The sequence below is a fragment of the Dioscorea cayenensis genome, chromosome 11, assembly GCF_009730915.1.
Source record: "Dioscorea cayenensis subsp. rotundata cultivar TDr96_F1 chromosome 11, TDr96_F1_v2_PseudoChromosome.rev07_lg8_w22 25.fasta, whole genome shotgun sequence".
Classification (NCBI taxonomy): domain Eukaryota; kingdom Viridiplantae; phylum Streptophyta; class Magnoliopsida; order Dioscoreales; family Dioscoreaceae; genus Dioscorea; species Dioscorea cayenensis.
In genome coordinates this window covers 11186058-11202895 of record NC_052481.1, presented here as the reverse complement: position 1 = coordinate 11202895, position 16838 = coordinate 11186058, and the positions used below count along the sequence as shown (strand labels likewise).

At 38.9% G+C, this 16838-nt stretch overlaps 1 protein-coding gene across 1 annotated transcript; it reads right to left on the bottom strand.

Annotated features, from left to right (window-relative positions):
- Nucleotides 1-11346: 11346 nt before the first annotated feature.
- On the bottom strand, nt 11347-15387 carry LOC120271917 (protein ALTERED PHOSPHATE STARVATION RESPONSE 1-like). The gene is made up of 4 exons (XM_039278602.1): nt 14348-15387; nt 13102-13325; nt 12361-12584; nt 11347-12265 (listed from the first exon to the last, which is right to left on the bottom strand). The coding sequence occupies exons 1-4, from the start codon at nt 15297-15299 to the stop codon at nt 11455-11457; spliced, it is 2211 nt and encodes a 736-aa protein (XP_039134536.1). The 5' UTR covers nt 15300-15387; the 3' UTR covers nt 11347-11454.
- Nucleotides 15388-16838: the final 1451 nt, after the last annotated feature.

Genomic DNA, 16838 nt, shown 5'->3' with positions numbered 1-16838 from the left:
ACCATATAACACAGAAAAAGAGCAGCTGCCTTCTCGGCTAGGCAAGTAGCCAGAGTCAAGATGAATACAGCGTACTTGGTAAGCCGACCAGCGATGACCATAATTGTGGAAATGTAATTGAATTTTGGGAAACCCGAGATGAAGTGCATGGAAATCGATGCCCAAGGCCGATCTAGAATGGGTAGCAGTTGTAGCAGACCTACTTCCTTCCTCTTTTTCTGTTAATCCTGCTGACACACATAGCAAGATTTGACATAGGCCTCTTGATGGACGGGTTATAGGTGTCTAAATTATGCAAATATATAAGCATGCAAGTATGCACTTAATACTACAATGGGTCCATTATCCACAAGTATACAGGTTTTCAAGTAATACCTCATGGGTGAGCACGAATATCGTATTTCCCCAGGAAAGGCGAGAGGATCCTATTACTTTTTTCACATAATTAATAGCCTAATTGTTTACGCTCTTTCTTAGGTTTACTTGTACAACATTATTAAACAATACAATTGCAGACGATGTTAAGCACACTTAGAAGGAGTTGGGAGTATGTACTATAATCATCTTGATTATTAATTATGATAGGCATTAAATGTCAATCGTGTTTTAGGTTTGAACCGGGGGGATTCAAAGGCCTACTAGCCCCAATAATTCAAGGCGAATAGGTCTAAATCACTAGGAACTTAAAATGAAATCTCTTCCACCCCAGCCTCCTATGTTTGCCTTAAGTACAGAAATCCCACGAGAAGAGACTAATCAAACACTAAGTCTAACGGACAATCAATCCCTAATCCAAAAACCTACATATGCCTAACCTCTTTAAACATACATAGATCAATCATGGCATGGGTATCATCAATATGGGGGCATATCCTCCTCATCCACATCAACATGTAATAAGCAATTAAGAACATGCAATGATTATGAAAACTAGAATAATTTATATTAATCAATCAAGATTCATAAATAATAACTGAGGGATCTAGACATATAATTCCCCTCGAATTAGGTTCTTATATATCAAAGAAAAGCATCAAAGTACAAGAGAACCACAAGACCAAATAAAGAATAAATAAGCTTTTAATGTATTACTAGACTAACTCACTCACGCATCTCTGACGATGATCTTTGAAGATGCCTGTCACGTGCGATCTTCTCTGATAATGCTTATTGACTTACTCTTGAGAAATCCACTAGAATCTATTGAAATATGGAAGCAACACAGTCTCCCGCCGCTTAGATCTCCAAAAATCTGACCACCCTAGCTTCTTCGGCAAAAGAGTCTCCCCTAAATTTAGAGAATACTGGGGTATTTATGGTAATCGGCTCCGCCATGGCCTCACCATGGGCGTTGTGATGCCTGTTGTCAGTAAGTTATTGCTTGGGCTCCAAGTCAGGTCCTAGCACGGTCTTTGGGTGTTATGCGTTTTGACAACGGCTGTTATGGACTTCACAACGGCCGTTGTGAGGTCGTTATAGCTTTTATATTGCTTCTGCTGAGCTCATGCTACCACGGCTTGATCATGGTAGTAGTGAGTGTAGACAACAGCTGTTGTGTGTTACCATAACGCCCGTCGTGAGTCGTGGTGCAACCTTGATTTAGTAAGCTTGCTTTATTTTGCTTAAAAATGTCCTCGAATTCGCTTCTTTCTTCCTAAAATAGAAATAAAGATCGTTGTGAACAAAATAATGAAATTTCATCATAATGAGATACTAAACAAGTATAAATTTCTTGTTAAATGCATTGTAAATGATATAGAATATATGATTAGTTTAGCACTTATCACCTCTATGTCACCTCCCATGTCTGTCTAGTAATAATGCCTAGACAGAAGAGACTTCTCCTTTCCCTACCCGAGTGGCCCATCCATAAAGTATCATGGTGCTCTTTCATCAATTTGATTTGGAGCTTGCCTCCGTTAAGCACAAAAATCTTGCCAACTTTGGCGTGGAGCAACCCGTCCTCCATACAATACCAGCGCACAAGTCCCTCTTTGACGCCTCGTACTAGCTTCAAGTACTAAGCATCAATCTTCGTCACCTCTCTAACCTGCTCCATCAAATCAGACTCCACTTAAGCCAACACAGCTATATACTCCATTACTTGCTTTCAGCTAAGAGCATCAGCAAATTAGTTATGCCTCCCGGGCTTATGTTGCCACTTAAAGTAGTACTCCTAAAGAAACTCTTGCCAACAACTCTATCTCAAGGAGAGCTTCTTCTGGGTAGTGAAGTAGGTGTTGACGAGATTGTTTGTCTTGATCACACAAATGTGTTCCCAAAATATAAACTCGCCACACCTTAAGATAATGGATCATCGCTAACATCTCCTTCTCGTGCATTGAAAACTTCAGCTCCGCATCCTTGAGTTTCCAGCACCCAAAGGCCACCGGATGTCCCTCTTGGACCAACACTCCGACTACGGCCTTGTCAGATGCATCAGTATGTACCTCAAAGTCAGGAAGCTTTAACAAGGTCTCACTTGAAATGATTGCCTTCAACTTTTCAAAAGCTCACTTTTGATCCTCGTCCCATCCCCACGGTCAGTTTTTTTTCAGCAGATCAGTCAAGGCTATCACCACCTTGTAATATCGCTTGATGAACTTCCAGCAGTAATTGGTCAACCCGAGGAATGAATGCAACTCCATGACTTTGCCAAGCGCTGGTCAATCAAGGATTACCTTGACCTTCCTCCTATCCATCCGGACTTCACCTTGTGAGATCAAGTGCCCCATGAATTTGATGCTACACTAAGCAAACTCGCACTCCTCCACCTTGATGTAGAGTTGGTGTTCTTGCCACCTGCAAAACACCCTTCTCAAGTGACGTATATAGTCCTCCATAGACTCACTATACACAACTACATCATAAAGATACACCACAATAAAGACATTGATATATTCAAGAAATACCTCATTCATGAGATGATAAAAAGTGACGAGGGCATTTGTGAGGCTGAAAGGCATTACAAGGAATTCATACGCTCCATAGCAAGTTACACATGTAGCGTTTAGCTTATCCCCTAATGATATGCGCACCTACCAGTACCCAGAGCGCAAATCAAGCTTAGTAAAGTAAGTTACCTTGGTCAACCGATTGAACAAATTTTGGATCAATGGTACCGGGTACTTGTTCTTAATTGTCATCTTATTCAGTGCTCGGTAATCAACATAGAGCCGCATGGAACTATCCTGTTTCCTTTAAAAGAACATTAGGGCACCAAAAAGGGCCTCTGCAGCTCTTGCAGCTCCAAAGGCAACATCCAATATAGTGCCATGGCTGGTGGTTTACCACCAGGAATCAACTCTATCTAGTGATTCACTGCTCGTGGAGGAGGGAGACGCTTGGGTAACTCCGAGGGCATAACATCACTGAGCTCCTTCAGTACCTCGGCCACTTTGCCAAGAACCTCCAACTTTCGATCTTGTTCACTTCTAGGAAAGTGGCCAAATAAGTAGGCTCTCCACGCTTCAACCAATGCTCCACCTGCATGGCCGATAATAAGGGATCCTTGTCCTTCTTCTCCCTACGTACTCCTGCCACGAAACATGGTTGGTTCTCATTTATGATCACCAGCCCTTCCAAATGGGGGATTACCGTAGCTTTGCTAACATGAAAAAGTCGACACCAAGGATGAGCTCAAACTCATCCAATGGCACAGCAAGTAGGTCGACTTTACCATTCCACGCTCCTATACATATAATAACTTTCGGGACTTGTCCAGCCATTACTTGGGCTTCAGAGTTGATGGCCTTCACTCGGCTAGGGTTTGTGCCCACATTGAGCCCTAGCTTGCGGCGATGTTGTGGTAGATGAAGTAATGGGTGGCACCCGTGTCCATCATGACATCAATTTCTCTGTCATTCAAGGTTAAATACATATATAAAAGTGGCTGGGAAGTATCTTTCACAATCCGTAGGAATCCCAATAGTTGAAGGGGATTGACTCTTGGGGCAGAGTCAGAGTCAATGTCCTCCTCGTGATCAGCGTGGCCAACTTATCCCGCTTCGGGCATTCCTGTGCCCAATGCAGCCCATCATAGATAAAACATCCTAATGATTTGCTATTCTGGCCACTTGTCGGCCTGCCCACTGGCCTTAGCCAATCTTCCTTTGTCTTCTGGATAGAAGGCTTCTTGGAGGAAGTTTTCATTAGCTTCTTCTTAAACTTTTCTCCTTAGGCCGAGATTTGGCCTTTTCTCCATCATGTACGGTGGGGTTTCGAAAATCCAACAAGGATTCGGCCGTCACGATGGCAGAAGCCAAATCTTTCGCTCTTTGCCATTGAACTTCAAGCTATGCCCATTGCTGAAACCCTGTCAGAAAGTTAAAGAGCTTGTCCTCCTCAGCCATCTCTAGGATGTCTAACATCAAAGATGTGAAGTCTTTCACATAGTCTTACACGGTGTTAGTATGCTTCAACTTCTGAAGGGCCAATCACGCCATAAAAGTAGTGTTGCATGGGAGAAACTGCTGGCGCAACTCCTTCTTCAGGTGCGACCATGAGCATGGGGTTGAGCATCCCGTGTAGGCATCCTCCACTTGCCAGGTTCTCCACCAAAGCTTCGCGTTCCCAATCAAGTACATCCCTACCAAAGGGACTTGTTCAACCTCCAGGACCTTGGCAGCTTTGAAGTATTGGCCGATGTCCCATAAAAAGTTCTACAGGGTCTTTTTAATATACACACCGTTGAAGGATGTTGGTTTCATTACCTTTATGCGAGGACCTCCCTCCTGCATACTAGGGTAACTACAGCCCGTGTTTATGAGGTGACTCACTTCTCTGGAATGCTCCTGCACTTTCGAGATTTAAAGTTCCATGGTGTGATCGAGTTTGAGAACCTGACCAAGAAGGTCCTCATACCTTTTGTAAAGAGGTACAGGTTAAGCACCTTCTACATCTGCGCCCACCACATCATCTAGCCTCCTGATGGCTAGATGAATCCTCGCCATCTGCTCCTCTAAACGGTCAAGCTGAGCCTTAGTTCTTTCCACTATCTTCAATCTTTCTTAACCTTTTGGCTCTGATACTACTTATCACGGGGTTGATCTACCCTGATCAACACCACACGATACTTGTCCTCCCACAAGTTAGCCTCACCAATGAATGCCAAGAATCTGGCTAAGTAAGAAACAAAGAGCAAGGACACCAAGATTAAGAGAGAAAAACTAACTCTCTTGAAGTGAAGAAAAGTATACAACCACACTTGAGGCTACTGATGAGTGCATTTTATATCATATTTATCTACCCTAAATTCATTCTTTTATTTGTCCTTTAGCATACTTTAGTGTATATTCGGTGTTATTTTGGATATATTTATTCTTTGTGCAGGATTCAGGGGCTCGAAGTAATTTGGAGTGAAATTGGGGATTAAACAAGCAAAGAATGAGGATTTTGCTAAGTGTTCAACTTAAACATGGGCAAAGCTTGACTGTGCTCTATCCCCCTGATTATTTCAGCCTGGAGATGACCTAGTAATAATTCAAAAAGGGGTGCTTTCAGGCCGAGCATGGTCTTAGCACGACCGTGCTTCCCCCTGATTTTCTCAGTCTGGAGAAGGTTTCTGCCCAATGTGGGAAGCACGCTCAGGATGCTCCTAGCATAGTTGTGTATAAGTGAAGCACGGGCGGAGCACGACCGTGCTTCTCTCCCTGATTTTCCAAGGCAAACACTTAGCCTATTCACTCAGAAATCTCAATAAGAAGCACAGTCCAAGCATGACTGTGCTTAGACCATGTCGAGCTCAAAATTAGCCTTTTTACTCTAGCTTTCGAAGGTTTCAAGCTCATCTTTGTTCAGGGATTTTCTTCTCTACCGGGAGGACTTGGATGAGGGCAAAGATCAAGCTTCACCACACCATCTAAGGGGATCAAGGATGAGTCAGAGGCACAAGGAAAGTGGGGTTAGCATCAAGGAAACTCTACTAGGTAGAATATCTTGAGAAGGAGGGAGTCATGCCTTCTTTCCTTAGATCTTTATCTGTTTTTTCCATGTTGTACCCCATCCATGAGGGACTAACCATCCACGGTGCCTCGGGATGTTGAACTATGATGCTTTATACGCTTTGAATACTTGCTTTTAATTGTCTACAGAGTACTATTGGTTTCTTGTGTTAAATCTTGTGTTGCATAACTTGATGTGTTTGATTTACATAGTTGCTTAGGTAAAACTTGGTGTGTAGATTACCATAGTTATAGTTGCCTACGGGATTACAAAACTTGATTTGTATCAAACCTGCAGTTACCTTAGCAAAACTTGGTATATTTGAGGACCATAGATGTGACATTGCTTTTGAGCACACACAAGAATCGTAGGATGTACCTGGTAGGCATTAGAAGTAAGTCAGCATACTATAGCTCATAGGAATCATCCCAGGGCATTACTCTCTTGTTGTTGAAACCTCGATCCTAATCTACCTGATAATTCCATCTGTTCTTTCCTTTACTTGTTTTATTTTTCTTCTTTAAACCAAACCCAATTCTTGTTTAATTTGAGATCAAAAGAAAAATTAACACATTAAGTCCAGTCCTTGTGGTTCGACAACCCTACCCCTCACAAGGTACCACTATATTACTTGTGTGCGACCCGTACACTTGCGGATAACGCATCAGCTACAACCCAACTTGCCATCAATAGCCCCCTTTGCCCTTATTTATAGGCAAAGTCCCAAGAGAAACCTCTTCTCTTAGGTATGGCCGTCTCTCTATGACCATGCGGGGTCACATTCACACTATCTCAAGCCTTGATGCGTCCCATCTACGACCATGCTTCGTGTCAACTGGCCATGCCGTGTCAGCCTGCGCCTTGTCACTATGTCAGCCGGTGTTAGCCCACACGATGCCGCTGTGTCAGTCGGCCATGCTGTGTCAGCCCACGTCTTGTCATTCCATTAGCCGGTACCAACCCACGCCATGCCGTTGTGTCAACCAGGCTCACCATGTTAGGCTGCAATATGCTGCGCCATAACTCTTTGTATGTGAGCCATGACCACCCTTGGTCATGGCTATATATTCTTGGCCCATACCTTAGAATATATTTAGCCTCTCCCGACCTAGTGTTGTCTAGTACTATCACGCTTGCTCAGTTATTATGTGCACCCCAAGGTTGGTAGTGCAAGAAGTCATTCCCGCTAATATCCAAGTGTGGTATCCGGCCGTACTATAAATGCCATTATTTGAGAAGGATGATCTTTCCTCGGCCATCCTCTCAGCCAAGCGGCCCTGTCACGCCCAAGACAAGGACGGATGCCGCTACACATATCCCTTTCAAGTATGGATATCTCTCAATATACAACTTCAAAAGCAAAAATATTTTACATGAAGTCAAATAACTCAGTAATACATCACTTTCTTATTTTACACTTTACCAGATACAACATCTAAGACCATGGAAAACACCAAACAAACTTTGGATTTTCCACAATAATATCATTTGGCACAACTACACTAATAATGCTATAAATTTTAAACTACAGATCCAAAGAATTTGAATTTTTGCGGGTATCTAGAAAACATCAAACTATATAACTTTCTTGTTTCACTCTTCTCCAAATTCCACCTATAAGACCATGAAATTGTCTAACCAAACTTTATGTTTTTTTGTAGAAATATCATTTGAGTACTAGTAATATGGCTATAACTCAACCAATACAGAGGAATAAAATCTAAAATTTTGTAGGTCCATGTATGATGTCGATTTCTACAACTTTTCTATATAATTTAATATTTAATTCAAACTCTAAAGTCATAAAACAAATCAATAACTCTTCAAGGTCTGCACAGAAGTCTTATCTGAGGCACCTGAATTTAAAGGCTATAACTTACAGCATACACATGCATAAGATCTGAAATTTTGCAGAAGACTAGTTAAGATTAAGATCTACAAATTCCATATTTTGATCTCCTCCAAATTTGGTCTCTAGGTCTCCCAAAATTAAAGAGGGAACTTTACTATACTAGCAGAAATTTCTGAATCTTATCCTCAAATAAATCCAATCTTTCACATAAGAAACATGGATGGTTCAAACATTTCCCTCTAATCCAAGTTGATATCAATTTTAAAAAGATCATAATAGAATTAGAGATCAAAGAATTTCTATAAAATTAACCTAAACTATGAGAGCAAAGGAGTCAAATCAAGATTCTCACCAAACCCTAACCCTACTAGCATTGCATCAATGCCTAGAAAAACAACAAAGAGTGCAACAACCTACCTAAATAACTCACAACGAGAAGATTTTCTTGTCTTTGCCGTTGGCACCACCATGAATAAAGCAGAAGAAGTCAGGTTTGGTCCTAAATTTTAAAAAAAAAAAACGCCAGGATCGTGGGCTACGAAAGATTTGGCAACCACTAAGGATGAGAGCAAGAGTTATATAAATTTAAAATCAGTGGCTATGATTAAAAATGACATTACCGGCTAGGATAAAATGGGTAGGGCTCACATATAGTGATGCCAAGGGTCCCCTACTATAGGAACAGGCTTGCAACCCAACACCACCCTAAAACATTTGTCACATTTGGTAAAAACGGGTGAGTTAATTTTGTTTTTTTGGAGAAAAGTTAGTTAAATTAAAAAATAAAAATAAAAATAAAACCAAACAAAAAGGAAAACAAATAACCCAAACTAATAAAAACCCAAACTAAGTAGAGCCATTTTCCATTCAGTTCGGTTTGTTTTTTATTTTTATTTTTATTTTATTTACTAGTTCTGACTTGTCTAATTTAGTCTATAGTCCCTTCAACCAAACAATGAACACCCTCTTTACCTGACACTTTGCTAATGTTGCTTTCAGAATTAAATCTTGTAGAGATTTTTGCATATACACTGTTGAAAATCCTCATAATACATGTATAGCCTATAAAAATAATATTTATGTTTAATTATCAAAATAAGTTCTTTTATTTTTTCTAAATCTTTTCTTATAATCCTTTTAGTCTTTGCACCAGTCTTTGATATTTTAAATCCCATCATTTTTGTAACTGAGCCAAACAAATTCAAAATATAACAAAAGTTAATTCTGCAGTCTACTTTAGGTGATATGGTATAATTCGGATTAAAATATAATTAAATAATAAAAATTTTAATCATTAAAATATTCATTCTACTTTCCTGTTTTTTCCTTTTTTTGGTCCTCACGTTTTGGTATATTTAGAATTAAAATTTTATTAAACAAATAAAAAATAATAAAGCTTTAATCAATTAAAATAACAAGGATCATGTTTACTTATGATGAGCGAAACACAGTTTCGGCATGGAGAGGAGGGTTTAGAGTTGGAGATGGTGGAGCTTGGTGTTAGAGTTGGGCTTGGGGGTGGTGCTAGGCTAGGTGGTGCTCAATTTGGTGGAGGAGGTGGTGTTGGGTTTGGTGGAGCAGGAGGTGGTAGAGGCCTTGGAGATGGAGTTGGATACAGGTGGGGGTGCAAGAGGTGATGGAGGTTGTGGAGGTGAATTTGGTGGTTTTTTTTGGGGAGGTGTAGGTGGTGGTATTGGTGGTGGATACCATGAACTCTCATGAATTTATTATTTTTTGTTAAGATTTTTATACTTTATGTATTACACTAGTCCATGGAGTCACCGATGAGAAGGAAAGAGTTATAGTCAAGGAAAAAGTGCCATGGTGGAGGGTCGGAGGAGGGTGGAGAAAAGAGTAGAAATAAGAAACAAAATAATGATTTAAATTTTTTTTAAAATATTTTAATCCAAAACATACCTCACCAACAAAATTAAACAATAAAAATAACTATTATTAGTTAAACGAACTTAATTTACACAATTTTAATAAATAAAAGGGCTTAAAATATCAAAATCAGATTACGAGGAGTATAAGGGAAGAGAGAAAAATAAATGTCTATTTTGGTAATTAAGACTTTATTATTTTTTTTTATTTTTAAGTACTTAATATTATTTTAATTCTAAATATGTGATCTCAATTAAATTAATTTACAGAATATTGACATATGTTCTGTTTTGCACTTGTTTTGCCTAATTTAAAAAATTTAAATATTCAAAATATCAAAATGCGAGTGCATGGACCAAAAAAAAAAAAGAGAAAAATTAAAAGATTATTTTGGTAATTAAACCTAAAATTTATGTTTACATCTCTACAAAACACTATTATCTACATATTAGACTTTGAGTTCTGTTAGAGAAAATGTTCAAAGCACCTACGGAGGAGGCATGCATACAAATTCATAATTATCTTTTTCTTTTCTTCCGTCCATACGTTTAACACCATTAGTTTTTAGAGAATGTTCAAAACTAAAGTGTTCAAAACTAATCATAAATATCCGCAGAATCAGAAGTAAATAATTACAACAAAATGCCCACCAAAACTATATGGGGGTGGGGCGGGGAATGGGATTTCCGTCCCCATCCCCACTCTCCACGGGGTGGGGATTCCCGATTAAAAATTCCCATGGGAAAAAAATCCTCCCGCTCACTCCCTGCGGGATCCCGCCCCACGGGGAATCCCCGCCCTCAAAAACATTAATATAAAAAAATTTTTCTATAAATAACTATAATATTTCTAATCGATTTATATTACATATCGCTAAAGATGCTTTATATCTAATTGAAAAATAAAAAAATATAATGTATGATGAAAAAAATCAGATAAAATGGATATTTGAATAAAAAAATATAATCGCTTATATGTAGCAACACATAGATATTTGAATAAAAAAATCTAGACAAATTACAATTACCTAATTATCCAATTCATTTAAATTAAATAAATAATTAGTTTTTTTATGAATATTAGAAATTTGAAAAATTAGCAGTTTGAATTTTTAATTTTTGTAGATATATTATATAATAATTTTATTAAAAATAATTTAAGATTTTTATTAAATAAATATGTTTTAATGAAATATATAAATTTAAATAGTTAATAAGTTGTATGAAATAATTGTGAGTTCCATAATAATAACTAAAAAAATATTAACAAATAAATATTTATTGATTATATATATATATATATATAATATTATGTTAATGTTGAAATAATCTTTTAATAAATATATTAAAAAAATATAATATATTCTTTTGGGGGAATCCCTGAGGGATTTCCCACTGGGGTCCCTGCAGGGGAGGGCGGGGATCCCGTGGGGCGGGAGACCATTCCCCGCCCCACCCCCGCCCCTAGCCGGGAGAAATTTTTTTCCCCGCTCCCGCCCGTAGGGCGGAGCCCCTGAGGGAATGGAGATTCCCCGCCCCACCCCCATTCCTAACCAAAACAACACTCTTTCCACCTGAATTCTAACTATTACTTACAAGACAATTTTTTTTTTTTCCTGATATAGTTAGAAATCAGGTAACAAAAAGGTTAAGGAAAAAAAATGTTGGGGCAAGTTAGAGACCTAATCAACAATTAATCAGAACCTTCATAAGCAGGTATTTAAAACATGAACAACTACAGTGTCTAATTTACAAACCTCAAAGCATATGTGAGCCTTATTCTATGTAAGCTGGCTTCTCATCCTCAACTGATCTCTTAGCTTTCTCATTCTGAACCAGTAGTTCATCATAAAGTTTCACTGAAGCATTCGAGAACTCTTTCAGTGCTCTGAAAATACTGCTGAGATCGATAGTAAAACCGTTCAAAGTCACTCGTTCTGTCTCATGCATGCATTCCCGGTGTTTCACCTTCTCGGCTTCAAGTTTATTCTTGAACATTTCTAATGAGTCCTTTCTCTCAGTTAAATACTCCACTCTCTGTCGCACGTCTGGTTCAGCCTTCAGCTCGGAAGGGTTGAGTTCGAGAACCTTGGTTTCAGCTTTCTGCAATGCTTGCATCCTTCGGTCGAATTCTTTTGCGAGGCTATCGACCTTCCTCTTCTGATGCTGCTCCTCTCCTTGCTTAGCCCATAAATCTCTGATGTCTCTGATGAAGCTTTTCATTTCACATGAGACTTGTTTTTCCGGCAGAATTCTCAGTGAGGATAGCCAGTCATGACAGAGTGTGACAAGAGGTGGAGCTCCGGCTCCATAGGAAGATCTACCACGAGTATAGTACTCGATATCATGAACAATGAATTTCGATAGCCAACCATCAATTGCTTCAACATATGCTATCTGTGCAACAACATAGTTTCTAAAGCATGTCCTCCAATGCCGAAGTTCAGCCTCAAGCTTAACAGTCGCCAGACGCTGAGAATCAGTGCAGTACTTTCCATAAGCTGGGCAGGTGAACAACTTCACTTCAGCCATGATCTGTTTCTGGGTGTCATGTGATTCTAGCATTACTTTCCAAGTTCGCAGCAGGCTGCAGAAGAAGAGAAATAGAAAGGAAGTCCATGAACACAAATTAAAGCGTCTTATGCTTAAGTTTCCTGGAATGCATGATATCGTTTGGCTTACCCTTGCATCAACTCAATTAGTTGCGGATGCAACTCTTCGTCTCTCAGTTTCTCTATTCTTTTGGATATTGTATCAGCAGAACGTAATGAAACCCAGATCCTTGTGTACAAGTCTTTAACTGCAGCTCGAGTTTTGTCCACAACCCGTGGATCAGCTCCACGAGCATCCTGGTTCCTTAGTTGTGCACATTTGCGCTCATAAACCTGTCTGGTACTTTCTCCGTCCTAAAAGATTAAGACCAAAATGAGAGAAACATAGTTTTATACATGATACAAACAAACCCTCTACAGTTGGTGTCTGATTACACCTTAAATTAAATCCAAAGACAGACTATACATACTCTTAATCACATGCACCTAATATTATACTAGGTAACTATGTAACTTTTATTGGATAAGTTTAACACTGTGTTTGTAATGCAACAAAATATAAAACTAAGCAAGTCCCATGCAGAGGTGGAAAACAGAGCATGGTCATACTGAGCTTACTTGCAACTCAAATTACAAGATGAGTTAGATGGCGAGCACACTGATATCTGGCCTGAAGAAAAATTAAAATTCCAGAGAACAACAAATGATCCAAAGGACTTACCCGGTATCAAGCAGTAAAAAAGGAGGCATTTTGCAAAACATTGTGAATGGTGTAGGCAATAATTGTATGAAATTTAATTGTAAAATATTGATGAGAGGGAGAGAAATTTCAACTGAAATGAAATTCAAGTAGTGCATAAAAAGTATGTACCTTCACTTCTTCATACAGCTTCTTCTCCCAAGCATATAACCTTCCAAGAGTCTGAGAATGACTTCCTGATTCCATCCCACCATAGTCATAAAATATATCACTCTTGCTTTCAGTCCATGACGTGCTATTTGAGCTCGATGCAGTATAACTCCTATATGATGAAGAAGACTGAGATGAAGGAGATCGATGCCACGTGATCGCCTGAATGATCTTTGACGAATTCTCTGCATAAACAATATTACATTAAAGAATAGCATACACTTTTATCATCTTTAAACATGCACTTACATTAATAAAAACAGCTCACTGGTTGTTGTCTTTGACCAAATTGTACTCAACAACATGTAAAGAACTCCAATGAAACAAAAATACATTGGAACTGCATGCACAAACTCCAAATGAGATAGTGGATAGTAAAAGAAAAGAGGTTAGGCGAATATGCTGCTTACACCTAATCTAACAACAAACTAAAACATAGCCTCATAGATGAAATTTCTCTTACTGTCAAAAGAATAGCATCTTTTCTCTTAATCTTTACTAAAGGGAAAAGAAAAGTTGCACCTTTGGATACCACCACAAAAAATAAGTAAAGCAGAAGTGAATACTAGATTCCTTGTGAGAGCAATGGAAGTAATAAAAGTAATGCAAGCACTGCAAGATACACCAAAAAGAAATATAATCATTGTACTGAATGACCAACCCAAACAACAGTAAAGTAAAAGAAGAAAATTTACTTTTCCACCTCTATGGTGATAAACCCAAAACAAGGGATCAAAGATGATGTCAATGAATCAAGAGCACTGTCTAAACAAAGGCATATACAGCCAAGCGTTTCCTCATCCAAAGGGCAATTAAAACACATTGGCAAAACACATGTTGAAGAACATCATACCAAAAATAAACAAAATAAAAATAAAAATCAACTTCTTGCTTCATATAGAGAATAAATGATGAAGCAAAAGGCATAATCGCTATACGCAACACAGAAAAGATAGCAAATCAAAACAAGAAAAGGAAAACTTAATTGCCCACAAAACAAAGGGAAACCCAGTAAAGAAAAGAAGATATTACAAAATCACACACACACACACACACACACACACAGCTTCTTTTCCATAATAAAAGGCATAACAGATTGCAATGTAGGACCTGCAAAATCAAAGGCAAACAAAAAAGAAAAGAGAGAGAGCGAGAGAGAGGAGAAGAAGAAGAAGAAGAAGCAAAAACTGAAAAAAAAAAATGTCACCTTTGATCCCATCTACACCAGATTGAAACTGAACTTGACTAGCTTCAAGCATCCTTGAGACCTCTTTCCCAGCATCATAAGCCCTGATGAACTGATCTTCAACATTCCTCAAAGCTTCTAAAAGCTCCCTCTCCTTCTCTGGAGCTCCCATAACTGTAAGCCCCTTCTCCTGCTCCTCTTCTTCCTCCTGCTCCTCAGTCTCAACCTTCACCACCTCCGCATTGTTCTCACCCTCAATCCCTCCCTTCTTCACCTCATCCTCATCCTCAAGCTCTGGAATCCCCTCCTCCTCCCTGACCGCTCTCAGCTCCTCTTCCGAGCACCCTCTCAACCCTCCAACCATCCCATTAAAAGGATTGAAGAAATCCCACCCAAATCCCCCATCTCCCACCACCGGAGCCACTTCCCCCACATAATACCCATACCCCATCCCCCTCGAACCCCCCTCCTTCTCCTCCCCCTCCTCCTCTGAAACCGGGGCCGAAACCGGCTTCTCAAGCTCCAAAGCTTCCAGCTTTGCCTCCGTCGGCGTCTGCCGTAAGAACGCCGGCTCCGTTCCAGCCACAGGCGCAGGCAACGCGATCAGAATGGAGTCCGGCGAGGAGTGCCGCGCCACGAACATCCCAATGGCAGCGGCAACCCCGCTGAGCGAGTGTATATAGTTGCTGTGAGCATCGGCAAGGGCGTAGCGGCAGTCAACAGCGGACTTGAGGAGTGTCTTCCGATCCCGGCAGAGTGCCACCGCGTCCTCATCACCGGCGGCGAGCCGTGAGGCGGCGCAGTTCCCCATAGAGTGAGAAAACAGTGGTTGGAGAATGGAAAGGAGGCGTTTTTGGGAGGGAATGAAAATATGGAGGGAGTGAGTCAAAAGGTCAAAGTAGAGTGGTGATGCTATCCATGCTATTATTTGTCGTTTAGTGAGAGCATGCATATGCAATATATATACACACATTATATGAGCTCATGGCCTCATGCATGCAATCTTTGTGTGTGTGACTTGTTATTAATTGGTCATGGGTGGATTAGTTTCTTACTAGGGTTTAAATATTCATGTGTATTATTTAAAAAAAAATAGTTAGAATAGTTATATATTTATTCATTTGGAGTGGAGGGGATTGATGGATTTGGTATTTGTGTATATATAATATTATTTGTATTTTCTAAATAATTTTTTAAGTTAAAGGAAATATATATTTTTTTTAATTAAAAAAATCATTCCAGGTAATGATCTCTTTATTAATTAGCACTACCTTTTACATAGAGTGTTTATATTTTTGTTAAATAAATAAATTTAAACTTTAGTTCACACAGGGTGAAATCATAGGAATGTTATAGTATTAATTTAATTTGTCTTTTATGTTCGTCCATTTTATTAAAAAAAATTCAAATAAAAGTGAGTGTACATGTATTAGTGAGGTGACTAATATATAATAACAAAGTTGGTATTTTTATTTCACCCGTTTTGATTTATATCTTATAATTATAATAATAATGATGATGAATTCGACTGCACTTGTAAGGGTTTTAAAAACATAAAGGAAATCCGCCAAACATATATACTAATATACACCTTAAAAAAGGCATATGAATCTAAAATTGTGGAAATTGCCAAAAAAAAAACCCCCTAAGTTTGCAATATTGCCAAAAACACCCCATTAATTTTGCAATCCCTAAAAACCCCTTCCTTTTAAACTCTATGTTTTTCAAACCCCCAAAGCATGTAACGGTGGTTAACGGAGTGATTTTTAAATTTTATGGACGAAAATGCCCTTGCATGGGGAGTCGTGGCTGCAGCCATTTCGACGATTTGAGAGGAAGTGGGGGGTTTTCCTTAGGGTAACTCCAAGAGACGAATTTACTGGAGCCGTATACTTGTTTTTTCTCAACTCGCGTCTTCAGCTTTTTTTCTTTCTGAAGTTGTCTCTACCGGCACATCCTTTGTAATTTCAACTTTTCCCTTTCCACCGGTATCTGGAACGAGAAGTCCCGCGCAAGTATTCAGTATGTCATCAGTTTGCAATCTAAGGTATTGATTATGGTTTTATGTTAACTATTCTGTTACAAAGAAAGATTTTTCATTTTGTTTTGTGGTTCTGTTTTTATTGGAAGATATTGAAGTCTGCAGGGGGATTTCTCGGCTGGGCTTTTGTTAGTCTGCAGGGTAATTTCTCGGCTAGGGTTTTGTTTTGTTTTGCATTTTCGTATGTATACACTATCGAAATAGTTTTTTCGATTGTTATGATTTGTGTAATATTTATAATGTGCGTTTCCCCTTTTATTTGATATGGTTGCAGTTTTACAAATGAGGTCTACGTTTAATAAATGAGAGGTTACTGTTTAAATATTGTTGTCTCTGTTTAAATATTATTGCCTATGTTTAAGAAACTAGGTCTCTGTTTAACAAGTGATATCTCTGTTTATGAATTGAGAGGTTACCGTTTAAAACCTTATATTTCCGCTTAAACATTTGTGAATACTGCTTGTTGAATGT